The 19,333-nt window shown below is 38.8% G+C and overlaps 3 protein-coding genes across 3 annotated transcripts; 1 reads left to right on the top strand and 2 right to left on the bottom strand.

Moving 5' to 3' along the window:
* Positions 1-59: 59 nt before the first annotated feature.
* EMRE (Essential MCU regulator) lies at positions 60-946 on the bottom strand. Its single transcript, XM_074100902.1, has one exon. It carries the CDS (start codon positions 842-844, stop codon positions 578-580), a length of 267 nt encoding a protein of 88 aa, XP_073957003.1. The 5' UTR covers positions 845-946; the 3' UTR covers positions 60-577.
* Positions 947-1,040: 94 nt separating this feature from the next.
* On the top strand, positions 1,041-10,961 carry Gga (ADP-ribosylation factor-binding protein Gga). The gene is made up of 8 exons (XM_074100898.1): positions 1,041-1,242; positions 1,311-1,609; positions 1,808-2,071; positions 2,968-3,178; positions 4,343-4,642; positions 5,143-5,272; positions 5,364-5,862; positions 7,405-10,961. The coding sequence occupies exons 1-8, from the start codon at positions 1,206-1,208 to the stop codon at positions 7,609-7,611; spliced, it is 1,947 nt and encodes a 648-aa protein (XP_073956999.1). The 5' UTR covers positions 1,041-1,205; the 3' UTR covers positions 7,612-10,961.
* A 66-nt stretch (positions 10,962-11,027) lies between these two features.
* Positions 11,028-18,016, bottom strand: Lst8 (MTOR associated protein, LST8). Its single transcript, XM_074100900.1, has 8 exons — positions 17,660-18,016; positions 17,222-17,351; positions 16,714-16,866; positions 16,051-16,112; positions 15,608-15,761; positions 15,046-15,236; positions 13,779-13,921; positions 11,028-11,926 (listed from the first exon to the last, which is right to left on the bottom strand). The coding sequence occupies exons 2-8, from the start codon at positions 17,348-17,350 to the stop codon at positions 11,811-11,813; spliced, it is 948 nt and encodes a 315-aa protein (XP_073957001.1). The 5' UTR covers position 17,351; positions 17,660-18,016; the 3' UTR covers positions 11,028-11,810.
* Between the last annotated feature and the right edge of the window lie 1,317 nt (positions 18,017-19,333).

The raw sequence follows: 19,333 nt of genomic DNA on the forward strand, positions 1-19,333 counted from the left end.
CATAAAAGACATTAGCGAGAAATCAATAAATATCTTGATAGCAATGAAAGACTGAGTCATGCCATTTATAGTCATTTTATTTGTCATCTTCACTTAAAATATTAAGCACAAGTATGATGAAACAATGAACATTCTTATTGCTACTGGGCATAACTGACTAGCTTAGCAGAGATTGCATTTTGTTACTCCAACAAGTTGTGCATTTGGACGTTCATGCATTTACTTTTCAAATTCTATAAATGTACATAGAAATATTATTGAATATTTAAATGATTTGCATACTATAACTGTAAATAACATGAATAAGATGTAAGTTGTTAGAATATTGAACTGTCATAAATTATGTGCAATAACAGTTAAAAATACATCAGTTGAGCACAAAATGTATTACTCACTTTAATGTAGTTCTTGTAACAATTGTATTATAAAATTTACTAATAAAATAAACAAATGTTTATAAGCGTTTCTTTTTCCTATCGATTAATTTCTATCTAACAGCATATGAAGAAAGTAATATCCTGAGAGAAAATTGATTATTATGTACAACGGAAGATCCTACGAGTTGGAACCATCCACACTAGTCGTCATCATCGTCGTCGTCCGAAGGCACGAACAACTCATTTTCTTCCAGGAAATTCGCTATGTTTTTGCTAATCGCTGCTCCAATAAGTAAACCAGGCACCACTGCGCACACAATGCCCAAAAGACCGAACGGGGTCTTCTCGGGTTCAGGAAGGATAGCACCAGTTGGAGTAGTCGTTGCCGTTCTTCTTTGCACTATCTGCTCAGGTCTAGAAAGACTTTTAGTCTGGGCGAGAAGTCTAGACAACCGTGAGATATACATCGTGAATCGACGTAGTAAAAGAACCGTCCACCTCGCTCAAAACTCGAAATATATTTTTAGCTCTTTTTTTTTTGCTTTCAGTCTAGACTGACTGACAGTGGCAGTTCTTATGTCAGCTGCCAAAACCGACCACAGGTATATCAAGCATAGTGATGTTTGATATTGACGAATTACCGATATTAATAATGGAAGTTATCGGTTTTTTGTGGTAATTAAACTTTTGACCAGTGTTAAGCACTACTTTCAGCGAGTGAGTGAAAGTGAAAATGGAAATGTCAAACTGTCAATAATACGAAAATATTCAGCCGTATTGTTTTTCAAATAAGCTAACAATTATTATATTTATGTTTGATGATTGAAAATGAATGTGACGCTAGTGAGTTTAGAAGCATTACTCTGTAAGTAGACTTGCTTGCTATGTTTTATGATATTTTTATAACAGGTTCTTGATAGTTTTGTTGTTCAGTGAAAGCTACGCATGAATCCCTGCCATGTCCGGACGCTCTTGCGCTGGAAGCGTTCTGCAGCGTGATGCGGGACGCCGCCGAGGGCCCGCAGCTGGCGGCCCAGGCGCTCTCGGCCCGCATCCACACTCTCAACGCTCGCGAGGCGCTCCTAGCTCTCTCAACTGTCGACCGCTGTATGCGTAAATGCGGGCCCGCTTTTCACGCCGAAATCGGCAAGTTTAGATTCTTAAACGAGATGATAAAGCTCGTATCCCCCAAGTATTTCGCTAATAGAACAGCACCAGATGTTCAGATAAAGGTAAGCTCATTTAAATAATGTTTATCAAAAACATCTCACATTTAATTAATGTTTACACTCACAGCATTCTTAACGCAGCTGGTCATAAGTAAACTAAATACATTTTAATGACAATAAAAAAGTGCGAAAGTTTATTTAATTTATTATTAACAGCTAAATTTTTATTTTATCTGCCCTTCAAGTGAAACTATATTTCAGGTGTTACAACTGCTCCACGCATGGTCTATTGAATATCCTAAAGAGAGCAAGTTTAAAGTTGCCTATGAAATGCTGAAAAACCAAGGGGTGATTAAAGAAACCCCTCCACCACTGCCTCCAGAAGATGTGGTGGTCAGCCCTCGTAATAAACATGCAATTTTTGAGGATGAGGAAAAATCAAAGTTGCTTCAGAAACTACTGCAGAGCAAGAAACCTGAGGATCTGCAACATGCCAACAGGCTTATCAAAAGTATGGTCCGTGAAGTAAGTTTAAAATTTAATTCAGTATAAATCAGTATCAGGAAAAATATGTAGAATAGTGTTTGAGTACACGTCAGTTTTGCAACATTTTTGTGTGATAAGGTAAGGAAAAAAACATTAGGTACCATCAGCCAAAATTATGTGGTCTACCACCCTAAAGTTGATAAGTAATCATTGGTATGTCATAAAACAATAATGCCAATAGACGTGGCTGTTAACTTGAAAGTTCCACTTTAGCCACATATTCATTTGATAGGAACTTGTTTAAAAATTTGTAGACCACATATTTGGCTGATGATACATTGCTAGATAAAAAATTTGCTGGACTTGAGAAATATTCAATAGTCATTACATTAAATATAGATGCAAAGAAACAAAATGTTGACTTATTCACACAATTTACATCGAAATGTACCAGGTATATAAAAATGTAATCTTTTTCTTGCATGAATATAATAATTGTTTCATTATTCCTAGGTTGTGTAAATATATGATTATTTCATTATTGCTAGATTCAGTAAAGGGGCTCCTAGACGGGCCATGTTTTCACTGCAATATGTGGCTGGCAACTATTGGTGTCTCTGTCTAACATGTTTTTTTTTTTTTTATTCGACTGGATGGCAAACAAGCAAGTGGGTCTCCTGATGGTAAGAGATCACCACCGCCCATCAATATGTGAGTAAAAGAAGGACACCAATAGTTGCCGGCCACAAATTGCAGTGAAAATATGGCCCGTCTAGGAGCCCCTTAAATAAAATGATTGGTTTTTTTTCCAAGTCGGCATAATAATATTTGGCAATAATTGACATTATTAATAAACACAGCATGCTTCAACTTTCGCAATATTTGTGCATATTGATCTGCCTAACCAGTTCTGCTCATGTTACCAACTACACCAGGAAGAACGTCGCAGCGAAGCAAGCTGTCGCCGGGCTCACGAAGTAGCCTCAGCCCTGGACAGTGCAGGGCTGCTGCAAGACATGTTGCTCCACGCGTTCGAGGCATCCTCGGATGAGGAGCAACTCATCGACGAGCTGTACGCGCGCTGCGGCCGCATGCGACCCGCGCTGCAGCGACTCGCCGCCGCTGAGAGTAATCAGGAAAATCTTGGTAACTTTTTATCCTACTAATATTATAAATCCGAAAGTTTGTGTGTTGTTATGTTTGTTACACCTTCACTCTAAAACTGCTGGACGGATTTGGATGAAATTTGGTGTGTAGACAGCTGGATATCTGGTAATTCCGATCCATCGGATGGACTGACCCAAGACCAGCAGTGCACACGCATGCCCCAGCCATTGAAAAGTTAAAAAAAAAATTGTCTTTAATGTTTTCTTATTAGTCTTTATGTTATGTAATGATTGTCAATTGTGTTTGTTTACTGATTTTGTACAACAAAGGGTTTGTTGCTGGATATCTGGAATAACACATTTGACATTACTTTTTTACATTACATTACTTTTTATCCCGAATATTCTATGGGATCAGGATAAAATCTCGAAGTCTCGTCCTCTGGGTATAGGTCATGAAATTTGCCAGGGTTCTTTATAATGCAACATCAAGAAAGACCACTGTAATTTTTGGAAATCCCGGCTTTTAAATCCACTGTTGGATCTTATGATTTACGCTTGCGACGGGTAAACACTAGTAAGCTATATAGCAACCCGCCTTTGAACCGGCTTTGCAGGGGTGCAACTGAGAAAAGAAGAAACAAAAAAATAATGAATATCTTTATAATCAAAGGACATGAGTTCACACACACATATATAGGTATAAATGCTCTTATGTTTCTTATTGAAACATGTCTTTAAGAGCGTTTATACCTGCTGAGCTGGCAACGTTGCATTTTTGTTAGTTTTCTCGATTCTTTCACAAAAATTAAATTAAAATTAAAAATGTTGTCTGATTAACACTTCTTAATATGTATATAAGTTAATGTGTCTACTCCAATAATTTATTACATATAACGGTTTTTAAAGAAAATAAGTCTATAACGAATAATTATTGGAGTAGACACATTAATTTATTTACTAAGAAGTGTTTATCAGACAACATTTTAATTTTCATTTAATTTTTATGGAATAATCGAGAAAAACTAACAAAAAAGCAACATTGCCATATGCCAGCTCAGCAGGTATAAACACTCTTAAATTCAATCAACCACTCGAATTTCAATTGGCACTAATAAAATAAAGTAATGCAATTATTTAAATTATCTAATAAAATAATGCATTTTTTTAAATTACCGTTTAATTAATCAGTTTTATTTTGCAGAGGACATATTAACTTCAATTGATCAATTGGACGCAGTGGGCGAGATGTATAAGCAATTCATGGCCGAGAAGAAAACCAAAAAGAATTCTTCTCCAAGAAAACCCACCAATAGCGAGAGCTTGCTGGACTTTGCCGGCGTCAATGCGCCATCGGGAGACGGGGATAAAGCCAATGTGACCACTGAAGCCAAGAGCCCAGCTATAGATGAACTTGGTGATATATTCTCTGCAAAAGATGGTCCAACCAATATCGCAGAGCCACTTAAGCCAGTAAATTTGATGTCTAATGGTAAAGATAGTGGTAAGAAAAATAATTCCGCCATTTTTTTTTTTATTCATGTAAAAATAAATGAAAAATCTTCAGTTTATTAAAATAACACTGGAGGGCACAGGCCTGCTCTCAGAATGAGAGAGTTAAGGCTATTATAGTTCTCATGCAAACCCAGGAAGAATTGGAAATTTCGCACACGCTATTATTGAAATAGTCGCTAGATTCCTAATAAGTATAATTAGTTCGTTAGTTAAATTAGCGGAAAATATTTTCTTTTGTCAAATAAACAAATATTAATGAAGATATAGTCCGTTAAAGTTTCGTGTGACATCACACTTTGGTATACATTTTACTCAAAGGAGTTGTTACAAACCCCCACTCTCGGACTTTTTATTTTTATGTTTAATTGTTGTAAGAAAAAATCGTGTGCTATATTTTTTGTTAATGGTAGTGGACATGGACAAATAGCAGTAATATTTTTTACCCAAGATACTACATAATTGCCTTGTGTTTATTTATTTATGTTGTAGATGACGTTGATCTTCTTGGTGCAGAGAAAGCAAACAAAACCGAAGGTTGGAATGAATTAGATTCACTAGGAGAGCAACTATTAAAACAATCACTCCCTGACAACGCGAAACGAGTAGACACTTTCAACAGGTATGCATTTTACATTCGTATAATATTTCTTTAATAATTAAGATTTTGAAAATGTAGAAACAAATGTATATAATAATTCCACATTTTACAGTAAGCCTGTTAAAAAAATACCTATGAAAGAATTAGAAAAATCCTCACCAAAGCATAGCGAAGCACCAAAGAACGATGGAGAATTCGATTTAGATTTCTTTACTAAAAAACCAGAGGAAAGAGTCACAGTACCGAAATTTCCATCACCATTGACCCCCACTGACGATGTTATGGTGGACATAAGAGAAACAGGCACTGCTATAGAAAATAAATGGCAATATGAACCAAACAAAGACTTTAAGGTAGATACTAAACGCAAACCTAAGGAACAGGATAAGAATACTGTTGAACCATTAACAGATATCACTGTTGATGTAAAAAATTTAGTACTAAGCGAAGTTCCCCCAATGACGGTTTTCAAAGAAGAAGGAGGAGTGACAGTGACACTGGAATTCTGTAAAGACAAACCAAGAGATGATGTCAGTATTGTCATTGTGGTCACGACAAACAACGGTCAACATGACATAGAAGATTATAAGTTCCAGCCTGTTGTTCCAAAGGTAATTCAGAGTTGTATTGTAATAAACGTTATTCTTTCTTTCCATTGTTTTAGACTTACATAACACTTGATCAGTGATATCCTACATTTCAGTCTATTCGTAGCTCCAAGCCAGTGCTGTTGCAATGTGGCTGAAACTGTCTATTGAATGTTTGATTTGATTAAGAGCCTTTTTCACCACTCATTGAAACATTTTATGTTACAGATAAATGTGATGCCGTCTCTGTTTATTTGGACAAAACAGATAGTGACGGCATTACAGATATTAGTTTTATAAAATTATTAATGAGTAGTGAAACCGACTAGTTTCGTGAGTTATAGTGGTTCTAATTCAGAATTGTAAATAGGTACAGTATTAGTTTTATCAAGCTGATTGATGAAATAGGTTATAGGTTAATATGTAATTGGTGAAGTAAACAAACTTTTTTCCTTGTTCATTTTAGTTTTCCTGTTTCCTGTTATTCAGTACTATTTACTATAGTTTTTTTGTTGCGATGAAAAAGATACTGCCTGGTCGTTTATTTTTGACTCTTGTTTATTTTAAAAATCGTAGAAATTAGTTTTTTTAAAAGTTTCTTAGATAATTTATTGAATCAGGTGTAACTTCTTAAAAAAGTAAAAAAAGGTAAAAGTAAAAATTTCTTAGATCTGAGTTACATTGAACTAACATGAGATTGAATAATGGCTATCAAAAGCGAGCGTCGCAGCTTTTATATGGGTATTTCACATTTTTGTGCACACAGTCATTTCCATGGATTACGTACCAGGGTGGAACTTTTGTGCTACTAATGTCATTTTTACATCCCAAACATTTGCCAAAGAAATCATAGCTAAATTGATTTAATAGTACATTGTGTCTTAAGGTCGGTAAACAAGGGATTACGAACGAGAGTCTATTAGAAGCCCGAAGTCGAAGACTGAGGGCTTTAATGAGTCGATGTTCGTAATTCTAGTACCGCCCGTGCGACATACAATGTTTTTCATCCCATTTGCGAGTAAAATTGTATATTTGTAAAAGAAAAACTAAGATTTTTTCCAAAAATTGCCGATACCGCTGACTACGCTCTTGGCAGCGCCAGCCTCCGCGCCGCCCCACCCCACGCAGCATGTGCCCGACCTGCGCGCGCCGCGCTGCACCACACCATGTAGTATCACACTCATTTACCGACCTTGGGCTTCATGACATGAAAATTAGTACGCGCAATGACTCATTTACCGACCACGGGCTTCATGACAAGCAGATTAAGGTCGAGGGTTTTATTTGGGGGGTTACAACCAAGGTAGCCTGCATGATACGACGCTGTTTACGAGCAAGTGTGATGAAAAATAGGTTCCACCCTGAGGCCATATTGCCTAACGTTTCTGACGCTCGCGATTGCAATCAAATGACTGATTTTGTACGTGAAATCTGTCATTTGATTGCTGCAATACGGCCTCTGGGACGTGATTCAGTTTCCTCGACTGTAATAACTCTTTTTAACATCCATGGAAGTGACTGTGTTGCTTACAACATCTATGGAAGATATCGTGTTGTGTGTCCCAGGGCTGCAAGGTGCGCCTGCTCCCGGCGTCGGGCTCCGCGCTGGCGCGCTACAACCCGTACGAGGCGCCGGCGCTGCGCCAGCCCGCGCTGGTGGCGCGCCCTCGCGGCCGCCGCGTGCCTCTCAAGTTCGTCGTCACGTACGTGGCCGCCGGGGAGCCCTGCTCTGAAATGGGAGAAGTCGACGAACTGCCGCTCGACCTTATATAGATACAGATGTAAATTATAAATTAGCTTAGCTGACACTGGCGATTTGTGGGCGAGTTGAATGCTGAAGGGAACCGGCAACGCTTTCGTCGCGAGTGCAGCGAGTTTATTTATTTATAAACCAATTAAAATTTACAGCATTACAGTTGGTACCCATGCGCTGTAAATTTTAAATAGTGAAAATAATCACATATACCTTTAATAACACTACAAAACAATCACACATAATAATAACTTAAAAAAGTTAGTATAGCACCAAGAACGCCTAATTTTACACTCTTGTACAATAATAATTGGGCGTCTTCGGCGCTACGACGGAAGCCTTGCTTCCCTTCGCTTCGAATTTCCTCACAAATTGCCAGTGCTGCAGTGTTATAAGGCTCTTAGAGTAAACTGTTAGAAGCGAAACTCTGCTATTCAGCATCAATCTGTGAGAATTTCACTTTAAAACTTTCTACTTTTTACTTTTTTTTCAAACTTGAGGAGATTATGGGTTTTTCTTGTCTTGAATCATAAGTACTATTAAGGACAAATAAAAATGCTTGTGATTTTGAATAAAAAAGGCTGGTAAACTGTGGATGACACAGGCACAGGATCGGGCAAATGGCGTGAAAATTAAGAGGCCTTTACTCAGCTGTGGGTGGATGTGGACTGATTTGATTGATTGATTGATAATGTAGTTGGTTCTCCAGAGTAAATAAATAAGAAAAACGAATAACGTGACAGTGCAAGTGGCGGTGTTAAATGGCAAATTTACAAGGTTTTTTTATTCTCAAATCAGAAAGGAAACATTAAATTAGCTGATTGATCTGTTTAGTAGGAAAACGCCTATCCGCTTTTTCTCCGCACCTGTTTGTCTCAGGCATGCTACATCCATCCTATTTGATATTGCCATGTCCGTTTCTGTCAGCGTCTCACCTTAAATGGTCCCATTTTAACTTAACAGTTTTTACGCTCACATCTGTGGGAAAAGCTGAGGAGTTTCGCTTCTAGTTGTCTTTATTCTTATGCTTTCGCCCAAGACTTCGTCTGCATACTGTATTAGGCGTCACAAAATCGCTCGCACTCGTACTGTCAGCTGCTGGAATATATATACGTTCCAAACGCTAACTATACTGTTTATAGGTCTTAACTAAATGAAATAGAGCGAATATTTACAAATATGTTGACCTAGAAACCTAAAAATTGAGGATGCTAAGGAGACGCAAACCTTAACGCCTTCACTGCCGACTGTCAACCCAAGACTTCTTCAAGGGGCACAACGCACATATGCGTTCAGTTCAAATATCTAAAAAATTATAACAGTAACCCTGAGCAAAGGCCACGACCTGGGCTGTCCACTATTCAATTACCCTTAGAATGTATCGATTGCTTGCAACTCTCGCGATGTCGTCAGTCAAGTTAGTGGGAGGCCTGTTAACGCTTCACCTTCCGACTCGTGACTGCCACTCAAGAATGTGGCCCGCCCATTCCCACTTTAACTTGCATATTCATCGAGCTATGTCGATGATTTTAGTATTTCTTCGACGAATTTCCGTATTCCGGATTCTAACGCGCAAAGAAACTCCGAGCATAGCTTTATCTTTCCCTCTCTCTATAGCTTTCTGAGAGGCGAACAAGGCCCCGTTGGCCTGTTGTGGAAGCGTTAAAGGTGAAAAATATATTGCATTTGCTTTCTGCAGTCTCATTTTTATAGATATCCGAAGGTAAGCTGCCTAAATTATGTGCTTCTTTAAATTTAGGAAACCGTTGCGTGACACAGACCTTATAGTAGAGTTATGATCGTTGTAACGGATTTAATTTTATTTTATTTATTACGCCTCATTTGGTGAGTGACATGATTATATGACTGAAATAAATTATTGTATGTTTAATATTTGACTGGTTGGTGTACGTTGTTTCGCCAAATAACTGTCCCACATAATATATCAAGCAATTGATTTACCACTTTTTGGTCCTAAATCATAAAAATAATAAGGCTATTGTCACATTGACGACCGGATGGCCAAGTGGTTAGAGAACCTGACTACGAAGCTTTAGGTCCCGGGTTCGATTCCCGGCCGGGGCAGATATATAAGTAGGTATGTTTATCCGTTGCCTGGTATCTATAGTACAAGCTTTGCTTAGTTTGGGACTAGGTCAATTGGTCTCAAGTGTCCCATGATATTTATTTATTATTATAATTGACTTGGAAGTGACAATAGGCTTTTATGATTTTAGCAATACATACATAGAATGTTAAAGTGGTTGGTATGTGGTAAAATGATACCTAAGGTAAATGAATTTCTTGGTCTATTATACAGTCAGTCGTCATAATTCTGCTGGCCACTCGTAAACCTTGTTGCAATGTGACAAGTTGTATTAACAGATGTTTGTGTGCCTCATAGGGTGTTCGACTGGTACGTCCATGCGGCACATGTGCCTCATGACAATGACATGAACCTTTTAAGGTCAGTGTTTGGAGACTAAAATTAAGCAGGATGGGACACTTACGTCAAGAGGATGAATTATCTCGAGTTAGTTTAAATATTGGATCTAGTCGAAATTCCATTGAGAAAAAGCATTTTTAACATTCCAAACATGACTTGTACTTATTTTAAGTTTTATTAGCCAGAGAGCATTTAAATAGTACTTATTTTTTAAACTTAAATATGATAGAGATGTTGCAGTATTAGTATAGTTCGATTATTTTATTGTAAGAATTGGTTTCTCTAATGCAATGACAATGACAAATGTGCAATTAAAAATCTCCCTAAATTAAACAACGTATATCGATTTAGTGCTTGATGAGAGGTTGGTTCTACTGACTACAAGTTTTTTAAAAGATTAACCTCACTTATTCATAAAATTACGGGCGGCTGCCCGAGGTGCCAGGTACTAACTACAGAGCGCCGCGCACACCAGCTCAACTTAACCACTTAAATTGAATATCCATTTTTATCAATCTAAAGGAAAACTAGTCAGCGTATTTTTTTTTTATTTAAAGTATGAGTAGTAGTAGAATATGAGTATCTCGCTCGTTGGAGTGAGTATTCTATGTTGTAATTTTTGCCGTATCTGAAAGGGCGCCAAAGGCATGACTCGCCCGGGGCGCCTAGATGGCTAGTCTGGTCTGCTGATGCTGTCTATCTTCTAAGAGCCAACCTGACATCAATTTATCTGTAAGCCCATAGTCAAAGAATTCTAATTCAGTGCAATATAATTAGTGTTTTTTGTGAAAGTATGTACTTGTGATATAAGCTGGAGCGGTTAAAGATATATAAATAATTAAATATTGATTGAAACCGTTTTTATATAACGCGGACTGTGAAATGTTCTATATCTTGATTTAGAATAAAAATGTATTGAACATTTTTGTCATTTCAATTCTATCCTGCCTTTTACATATCATAAGAATTATAAGGAATCAAAGACATCAATTAAATATGTATTTTATTTCTTAAAAATCACTTTACAACATAATCCTTATAAAATACTATTTACACTCGGTGCTTTGCGCACCAAAAACCATAACTATATACATGACCATAACATTAATAATAATGAACGAAGAAATCAGACACAAAGAAACACATTTTTGCTTCCAAGTCAGTGTAAAAATATTGCTAAATGAAATTAAACTTTAATTCACTATATCTATTATATTACATGTCTTATCTCCTTTCACAAAGGTTTTCACGTTCCAACATGTTATAACTGACAAAATGCTGGAGGCTCTGCGACATGAAAAAAGTAACCATTTACAAAACGCGATTAGGTAAAGCTTGCTTGATAGAAATTAAAGCCAAAGATACCTGTTTCGCAAAAAAAAGACATATTTGGTGATCTACAGTCTCTCTTTATATATATTATTACTTGCGTTGCCATATGCAATCATTTTACATCAAAAATATGTCAGTTCCGTAGTAACTGTCGTTCCGTCCTATAATTTCCACTATTTCATGTGAAAGTATGTTTTGCGAACTTTTGTGGCCACCGACCCTGCAGACTCTTGGAAGGGACGAAGCAAACTGTTAGCACAGAGTTGAAAGCATATGCATGCTTATGGTAGGTTTAAACGCGCTAGAGTTAGATTCAACACCACTTTGAACATCCATTAACGTACAAAAACATTAAGGGTGTTCAGTGAACTAACCCAATCACCTGCTGAAAAATTTCGGATAATTTTTACTTTACAGTTAATAACAGTGAACAGTGGTGCCCTATAGCGCTTGGTCGCGGAAGGCGAGCGCGGTGATGGGTTTCTGGTGGCCGCAGTACTCGCGCTCCAAGGTGCCTTTCTCGAGGTCCCACAGCCGCGCGTAGCTGTCCGAAGACCCTGGGAAAACAACAGTTATATTATCGTGCGTGTTATTGCAGAAATGCAGACTTAGGGTCTCTCCACATCTATCGAAGCGGAATCGACTTAATCCGATCAAAAAACTCTAAGAGCGAAAAAGGCCTCGATCGACTCGGCCGATGCGAAACGAAGTTTACCGACGGGGACACGTCTTTTTCGCTCTTATTGCGATTACATACAGTGTATTTTGGTCGGCTTAAGCCGGTTCCGCGTCGATAGATGTGGGGAGACCCTAAGCTGCTGGGTTTTTTGAATTTGGATTATTAGTTCCTATAAATACAAGTCGAAGATTTTTTTATGTCGAGTCGACTTAAGTAAGGGTCAAAGACACTAGGTCCTTGATTTTAGTTTTCAAATTTTATAGGTAATGGCGGCGTGCAGTCGGGAAAAATCCATTATGGACGAGTGGGAAGGGAGGGGAGGGCCCACACAGTGGCAGCCATTTTGGAAAGCCGGGAGAAGAGCATGCATTCTCCCTCTCCCGCTAAGGTCTGCAGGGTGCTTGGGTCAGTCTTCTTTGTTGATCCCCATTATAATTTCTTCCTTGACCAACCTTACAGCCCTTTTTATTGCAATTACTTAACTCTTTTCCAGGCAAAGCGCATTATTAAAAGTACTTGTTCGGAATTTTTTTTTATAGTTTAAGGGAATATTTTGAATTTAATTTTAATGACAATATTGTGAGTTGTAACTAATCATTACCCTAATGTAAGTAACATGACCAAGCAATTGTTAATTTATTTGACATTGAAATTAATGCATGTATTAATTCTGTGTCTGCTATTGTATGCTCCAATGGGGCAGATTATGTGCGATTTACTATCAAACTTATAACAACTTCACCAACGTGTATACCATAATAAATGTGCACGATTATTCGACCTTACACATTGACATAACATTTCACATTACAATGAACTAAAATAATTTCTTTGCTCACCCTCGACCTTATGATAGCTACGTTTATAGCATGGTGTACGGTTGTGTTGCTCTGAAGATGAGCTCTGGTTGAGTTCGAAACGCGTCAGTGTAGTCTGGTGGTGGTGATAGATAGGTTTGTGTGTATTCTTACAGTGTGGAAGTGGAGGAACTGCATGAACACGCATATCTTGCATAAACTTAGCTGTCATATTATTATGGTCGCGGGTGAGCAAAGAAATTCTTTTAGTTCATTGATATGGACCTCCGCAAAGTAACGCCTGATTCAATAAATTATTTTACATTACATTCGATGGTACAGACGCCATCAGATATATTGGAGCGGCCAAGCTGGTCAAAAATATCGGAACATGCACCCTCTTATTAAGGTATTAGAGTTCATGTTTAGATATTATTGATCATTTCGGCCGCTCCGAAATATCTGATGGCGATTGTACAAATTTTAAAGTCGGTAATAGTTATTTGCGTCACAAGGGAGCAAAATAGTGTATTTACGGCGAGGGCGTAAAAGAATCCTGAGCGTAGCGAGGGATTCTAAAGTAGAATCCTGAGCGTAATGAGGGATTCGAGTGTTAACGCCCAAGATGAAAATAATTTTGCTGCGTGGCTTTACAATTATCAACTTCAAAAAATGGCATTTGCAATAAAACACTTATAAAAGCCTTGAACAGAAAAGTTGCACTTTGCTTCCTCTCGCCATGGAGGAAAAGTTACTTTTCTGAAGGAGAGGTGTGAAAAAACAATATTCGTTTTTAAATTAATCCCTCATACGTGATTTATATAAAACCGTGATTCATTTTGAAGTAGCGTATCTAAATTGGCGGACCTGGAAAAGGGTTAAGAGTCAAAAATTGAATGAGAGCTGGAGTACGAGTATGTGCAGCAATCTCACCGGTGAAGAGGTATCTGGAGTCGATGCTGAAGGCGCAGTCCCAGACCCAGCGCTGCGTGTCGTGGCGCAGCTCGCGGTGCAGCCCCCAGTCGCTGGTGCGCCAGGCGCGCGCCGACCAGTCGCCCGAACTCGTCACCAGCATGCTGCAACGCATTCATCCACTATATCACACCATCGCATCACCACAGCACCGCCTTACCTTCACTGGGAGTGGGAGTGGGAGTCCATGGCTCACATAACATTGTGCATCTCAATATTTTTCTATTCTACTGACAATTTGTAGTCGCAACGATCATTCTTCCTATTCTCTACATAAGGGCGCGGGTGCAAGAGTGTAATGACTTGAAGCTTGAAACTAAAACTTGAAGCTAAAAGCTTGTATTTTTTATGATGAGCAATTAGAACTTTGCTTACAGGTCGATTCAAAAGAACTGGCACAAATGGATGGATTGAACGAAAGTAATGTCACTTAGATGTTTTTGTGGGAAAATGACAGATGCATGACATTCACACTGTTGTGTGAAGTCTATTCAAATATGAAACACACAGATACTTTTATTCATTCATTCAAACACACATTTACATTTCAATTTGAATTTGTTTTACTCTATACAAACTTTTGTTTAATTTGCCCCATTAGTATGGATGAACTAAAAGAATCTTTTCCTTGATATGGACCTCCGCAAAGTAACGCCTGATTCAATAAACCATTAGTATGGATCAAATCTAGGAAGTCGAATTTAACCCACTTCCCACTGGAAGTCGTCCAATCCGTTCAGACTTGAAATTTGGTACAGCAGAAAAAAAGCTGTTAGAAAAAAAGATAAATTTCTAGCATTAGTTTTTTTTAAGTTTTTTTACAGTTATAGTTACTAACTAACAAGTCAGTCAGGGCTGAACCGGCAGCATGGTGGACGCGCCGCCCAGCGTCCCTCGTAGCACGACCCTTGTTGACGCGGCCATCAGACGTAGTATATCGGGGCTGAACGTGTAAGGTACTCACGTGGAGTCGGGGCTGAACGTGTAAGGTACTCACGTGGAGTCGGGGCTGAACGTGTAAGGTACTCACGTGGAGTCGGGGCTGAACGTGTAAGGTACTCACGTGGAGTCGGGGCTGAACGTGTAAGGTACTCACGTGGAGTCGGGGCTGAACGTGTAAGGTACTCACGTGGAGTCGGGGCTGAACGTGTAAGGTACTCACGTGGAGTCGGGGCTGAACGTGTAAGGTACTCACGTGGAGTCGGGGCTGAACGTGTAAGGTACTCACGTGGAGTCGGGGCTGAACCGGCAGCGCAGCGCGTACTTGCGGTGCGCGGCGAGGTGGTGGTGCGGCACGGGCCGCGCGGGCGCGCCGCCCAGCGTCCACACGTAGCACGAGCCCTTGTTGTTGACGGCGGCCATCAGACGCCCCTCCGCGTCGATCGCGATGTCCTGGATCGACGCTTCCGCTTCGGGGATCTGGAACAACGTGTTTATGATGGGTTAAAAATGCGTTACCGCTATGGTTAAAAGGCTGATCCTTCTAATTTAAGTACAGTTTAAAAACGTTTTCTAAAAATAAAAAAACGATTTAAATGTAGAATAATCAATATGACTTGCAGTTTAAACATGGTGTATTTTTAACAAAATCTTTTTTTTTTTGCTATCAATCTTTCCGTTCGCCTTTTTTCTCCAAATGTTTTTTTTCTCACTATAGTTTTTACTGAAGCGTTTTTTTTTTATTTGAATCGACACAGACAGTGTCGACGAAGCTCCGCGCACGTGGAGCTCCTACTTCTATGTGCTATGCTATGAAGCTAATTTCATTTGTAGGTAGTATAAGTGCATACCAGTTGTTCGTTCTGGTCGGTGCGCAGGTCCCACATATGTATGATGCCGCTCTGGTCGCCGACCATGAGCTGCGTCTGGTCGGGGTGCATCGCCACCGCGTTCACCGGCGCTGGCACTTCGAAGATGCGCTGGCACTGGAACTGCCGCCCTATCCTGTACCCCACATCATCATAATGCAAAGGTGCTGAAATACTGTTAAAACCCGACGCCACGCCACGCATGAGACACGCCATCCAACGCGTGTCAGTACTAATCAATCCCATATATTTATTATGGTCAGCTGCAGATAAAAATATGCGTCGGACGACGTGGCGTGAGGTCGCGTTTTATTAGTATTTCCGCCTTAAGAGTTGTACTGTTGTCAATGGAAAAACTTTTGGTTTTGGTTTGGACTTTTTCTGTCTAATTCACCCTGACAATGCTAGTGAAAATACCAACTTACCTAATATCCCATATCTTGGCTGTGCAATCCTCACCACCAGTGTACATCCACTTGCCATCTTCCTGAAAACCATGAATATTAATTATTAAACCCACTTTAAATGCATACATATCATACAAATGTTTTACTCATTCACAGATGTGGAATTTTTTTTAAATTTGAAACAAGCTTTTATTCCAAAAAATGCTTATATATTACATCCAACACAATAGTTTAGACTAACGCTGTCATTACTCATTTTATGAATGTTGTCTCGTGATCATGGCGCATGCAACTGTCGAGCTGCTCTAAAATCGGGGTACATTACATCCATTTAATTTTGTGATTATATTGTGATATGTGATTCTGAGTCTGTGGTTCAGAAGAAGCAATGCGGATGCAAGTTCATTAAGATAAGATAAGATAAGATAGAGAGCACAGATTGCTCCCAACAGCCTGAGTGGCTGGACCCATCTCTGTAAAAGTATTAGTTTTCGTAGGAATAAACCTACGTACAGAAGAATTATAATTTTTATTTAAACTGAGTTTAAATTCACGCGCGTAGATTCCTCGTAACTAAGCTCTTACCAAGTCACAGACTCCACAGTACATAGGACTTAGTGCGCCTATTTTGCGAGCCCATATATCTAATAGCAAATATATTGTCTTAGACACCACACTTACGGAAAAGCCAACCCTGGAGACATTCTTGGAGACACCCTCGTATGTTATGACGGGGTCAGGATTTGTGCTGGCCAGGTCATACATGCGGATGTGCTGGTACCCACAGGCTGCAACCATCTGCCCGTCTGGACGTATCTCTAAACCGTTTATTTGCTGTTGGAATAAATATTTGCTCAATTAGTTTTCATATAACATAGCATGTTTTACAGTAATATGGTCAAAATGTAAATTGATAGAATTTGTATGAATTTGATGATCAAAAAACCTAGAACATAGGTAGAGACCTGACTATGAAGCTTGCCATTCTAGTTTAGAACTAATGTTTGTATTTACAACAACTCTTTAAACACACCAATATAATGTAGTACGGTCAGCACCAAAAGTAGCTGGTTACTTTTTTACTCTGTCACATTAAGACATTTGTCAATCTTGTATGGCGCTAAGTATGTGGCTGTAAAACAACAAAGTACAAAAGTAACCAACTACTTATGATGCTGACTGTACATACTGAGTCAGGATGCTGCATGGTGCGGAGACAAACTCCGCTATGTGCCTGCCACAGCTTGATAGTGTGGTCATATCCGCCAGTCACCAGCACTACATGGGAGCCGCCTGCTGCACTGCCCTCTCCTGACATACTGTCAAAAAATACAAACACTAAATGTTTTAGGTTATAACTAGTTGATGGAAAAAAGGGAAATGGTCTTTCTTTACCGTAGGTAACTCTAGACCATTAGGATCAAGTCAATGTAAAGAAATTAAGTCTAAAGTTTAGATTAGACGAACGATTATTCACAGTGACATCTAGTATCAATGTATCCAAAAGATTCAAGGAAGAGATGGGTCCACTTGTTATCTTACGATGGTGATAGTTAATTCTAACTCTTAAAGACATTCAAAATTGAAGAAAAATACGATAATCTTCGAATAATAACCACATGCTTACCTTTAAAATGTCCTATTGCTTAGGAATAAATAAATACAGAAAATCCAGCACTTAAAACGTGTGTTTATATGTATTTTTTAGATGTGATGTTTATATTTGGTTTTTTATGTTTATCTTACATACATCCCTTACGGAAAGGTAAAAGAGTCTTCCCCATACTGCTAAACGGTTCACAAAATGTTATAGAAAAATCGATGTGCCGTAATACAAAGCCGGATATATTTTTTAAATATTACATTACAATTGTACAGACAGTAAAATAAACACTATTTATATTGTTGTTATTCTATTTTACTATATTTGATCAAGAATGCTCATATTACCTAACTCATAACTTTACAAAATAAACACTTCTTATGGAGGCTATGCCTGTCGCTGTTGATGTCAAACTGACGGACGGGTGACACTTTCCCGGCCCGGATAGCACCGACATGGAAATAGAGGCCCTGTTTTTTGGATACACGCCCATAGAAACTGACAGGAGCTTCTATGGGCGTGTACGTGTACACCCAAGATATTATTCCGTCCTCTGAGGTGTACACGAAAAACAGAATTGGTATTTCCATCCCGGTATTATCCGGGCCGGGAAAGTGTGTCACCCAAACTGATAGGCACTGCAGGGCTACTACGAAACACGAAACTCGAAGTTCGTGTCGTGCAGTTCCTTTCACACTTACACTATTTAATACGAGAGCGAGAGGGATCGCACGACACGAACTTCGAATTTCGTAGTAGCCCAGCTGACAGGACAGCTGCCTTGCCTGTGAATAGTAGACCCTATCTATACTAGAATGACAATAATATGACAATTTTGACAGTCTCAAGAATGATACCAGATAAAAGTTTCGTAAAAAATGCGTGGATAGGTTTCGCTGGTCAGAGTCTGTCTAGCAGTCGTGGCAGTGGTGCAAATAAAAGAAATTGGAGTGAATGATAACAAAAAATAACCAGTGTTTTTTCCGAAGAGGTTTTTTTTCCAGCGAGCTCAACATTTTCAGCTTATGCCATTTGTCACGTGACCAGATTTGAAGCGAGCGTCAAGCGACTGCATGTGGCCGCACCTTAAAACTATGTTAATGATTTGTCATTTGCGTGACTGACACGCCAATAGATATTTAGTATTTTCTTTGTTCTTTACTTTTGCAATGTTTATCAGTTTCCTTCTTAGGATTAACTTCAATACTCTAGTCAAAACTAAACAAATCTTGTAATTAGACTATGTATGTAAACAATGCCGCATTCACCAACCCATCAGATTCCACGCCTACATAAAAATAATCAATAAGTAACACGTGACTTGTAGTAATAATAATCGCGGTCACCATTTTGTTTCATCGGCTTCTCTCGTTTATAACGGAACATTTATTTTACTACAAAACAAATACTATGCAACGCTCGACTTGGCAAAGGTCAAAAAGCAATTTACGGAACATGATAAAATAAAGACAGGAATATCGCTGTGAAAGTATAATAGTAGCTTTCAAAGCCTTGAAGCAATAAAAAATAAATAGGGTGTGTAGTACCCCATTTGCACTAGGTTAGCGTGGGGTCTACGGGCCTATGTCCCAGATTGAGATAATCATGAAGATTAAAATCTTTGTTCACCAGACACCGCATGAAATTGTCTGCATTGCATTTCAAGATTTGACAAACTGAAGTGATGCCTGTTAGCAC

This window comes from Choristoneura fumiferana, chromosome 17 (genome assembly GCF_025370935.1).
Source record: "Choristoneura fumiferana chromosome 17, NRCan_CFum_1, whole genome shotgun sequence".
NCBI lineage: Eukaryota > Metazoa > Arthropoda > Insecta > Lepidoptera > Tortricidae > Choristoneura > Choristoneura fumiferana.

Bases quoted from the DNA above. Each gene is read 5' to 3' on its own strand.
- EMRE (XM_074100902.1), bottom strand. From the start codon at position 844: ATGTATATCTCACGGTTGTCTAGACTTCTCGCCCAGACTAAAAGTCTT.
- Gga (XM_074100898.1), top strand. From the start codon at position 1,206: ATGAATGTGACGCTAGTGAGTTTAGAAGCATTACTCT. The intron at 4,643-5,142 runs GTAAGAAAAATA...TTTATGTTGTAG, and splicing joins GTCTAATGGTAAAGATAGTG to ATGACGTTGATCTTCTTGGT. The intron at 5,273-5,363 runs GTATGCATTTTA...CACATTTTACAG, and splicing joins CGAGTAGACACTTTCAACAG to TAAGCCTGTTAAAAAAATAC.
- Lst8 (XM_074100900.1), bottom strand. From the start codon at position 17,350: ATGTCAGGAGAGGGCAGTGCAGCAGGCGGCTCCCATGTAGTGCTGGTG. The intron at 16,113-16,713 runs GTAAGTGTGGTG...CATGGTTTTCAG, and splicing joins TCTCCAGGGTTGGCTTTTCC to GAAGATGGCAAGTGGATGTA. The intron at 15,762-16,050 runs GTAAGTTGGTAT...TGTGGGGTACAG, and splicing joins GCCAAGATATGGGATATTAG to GATAGGGCGGCAGTTCCAGT.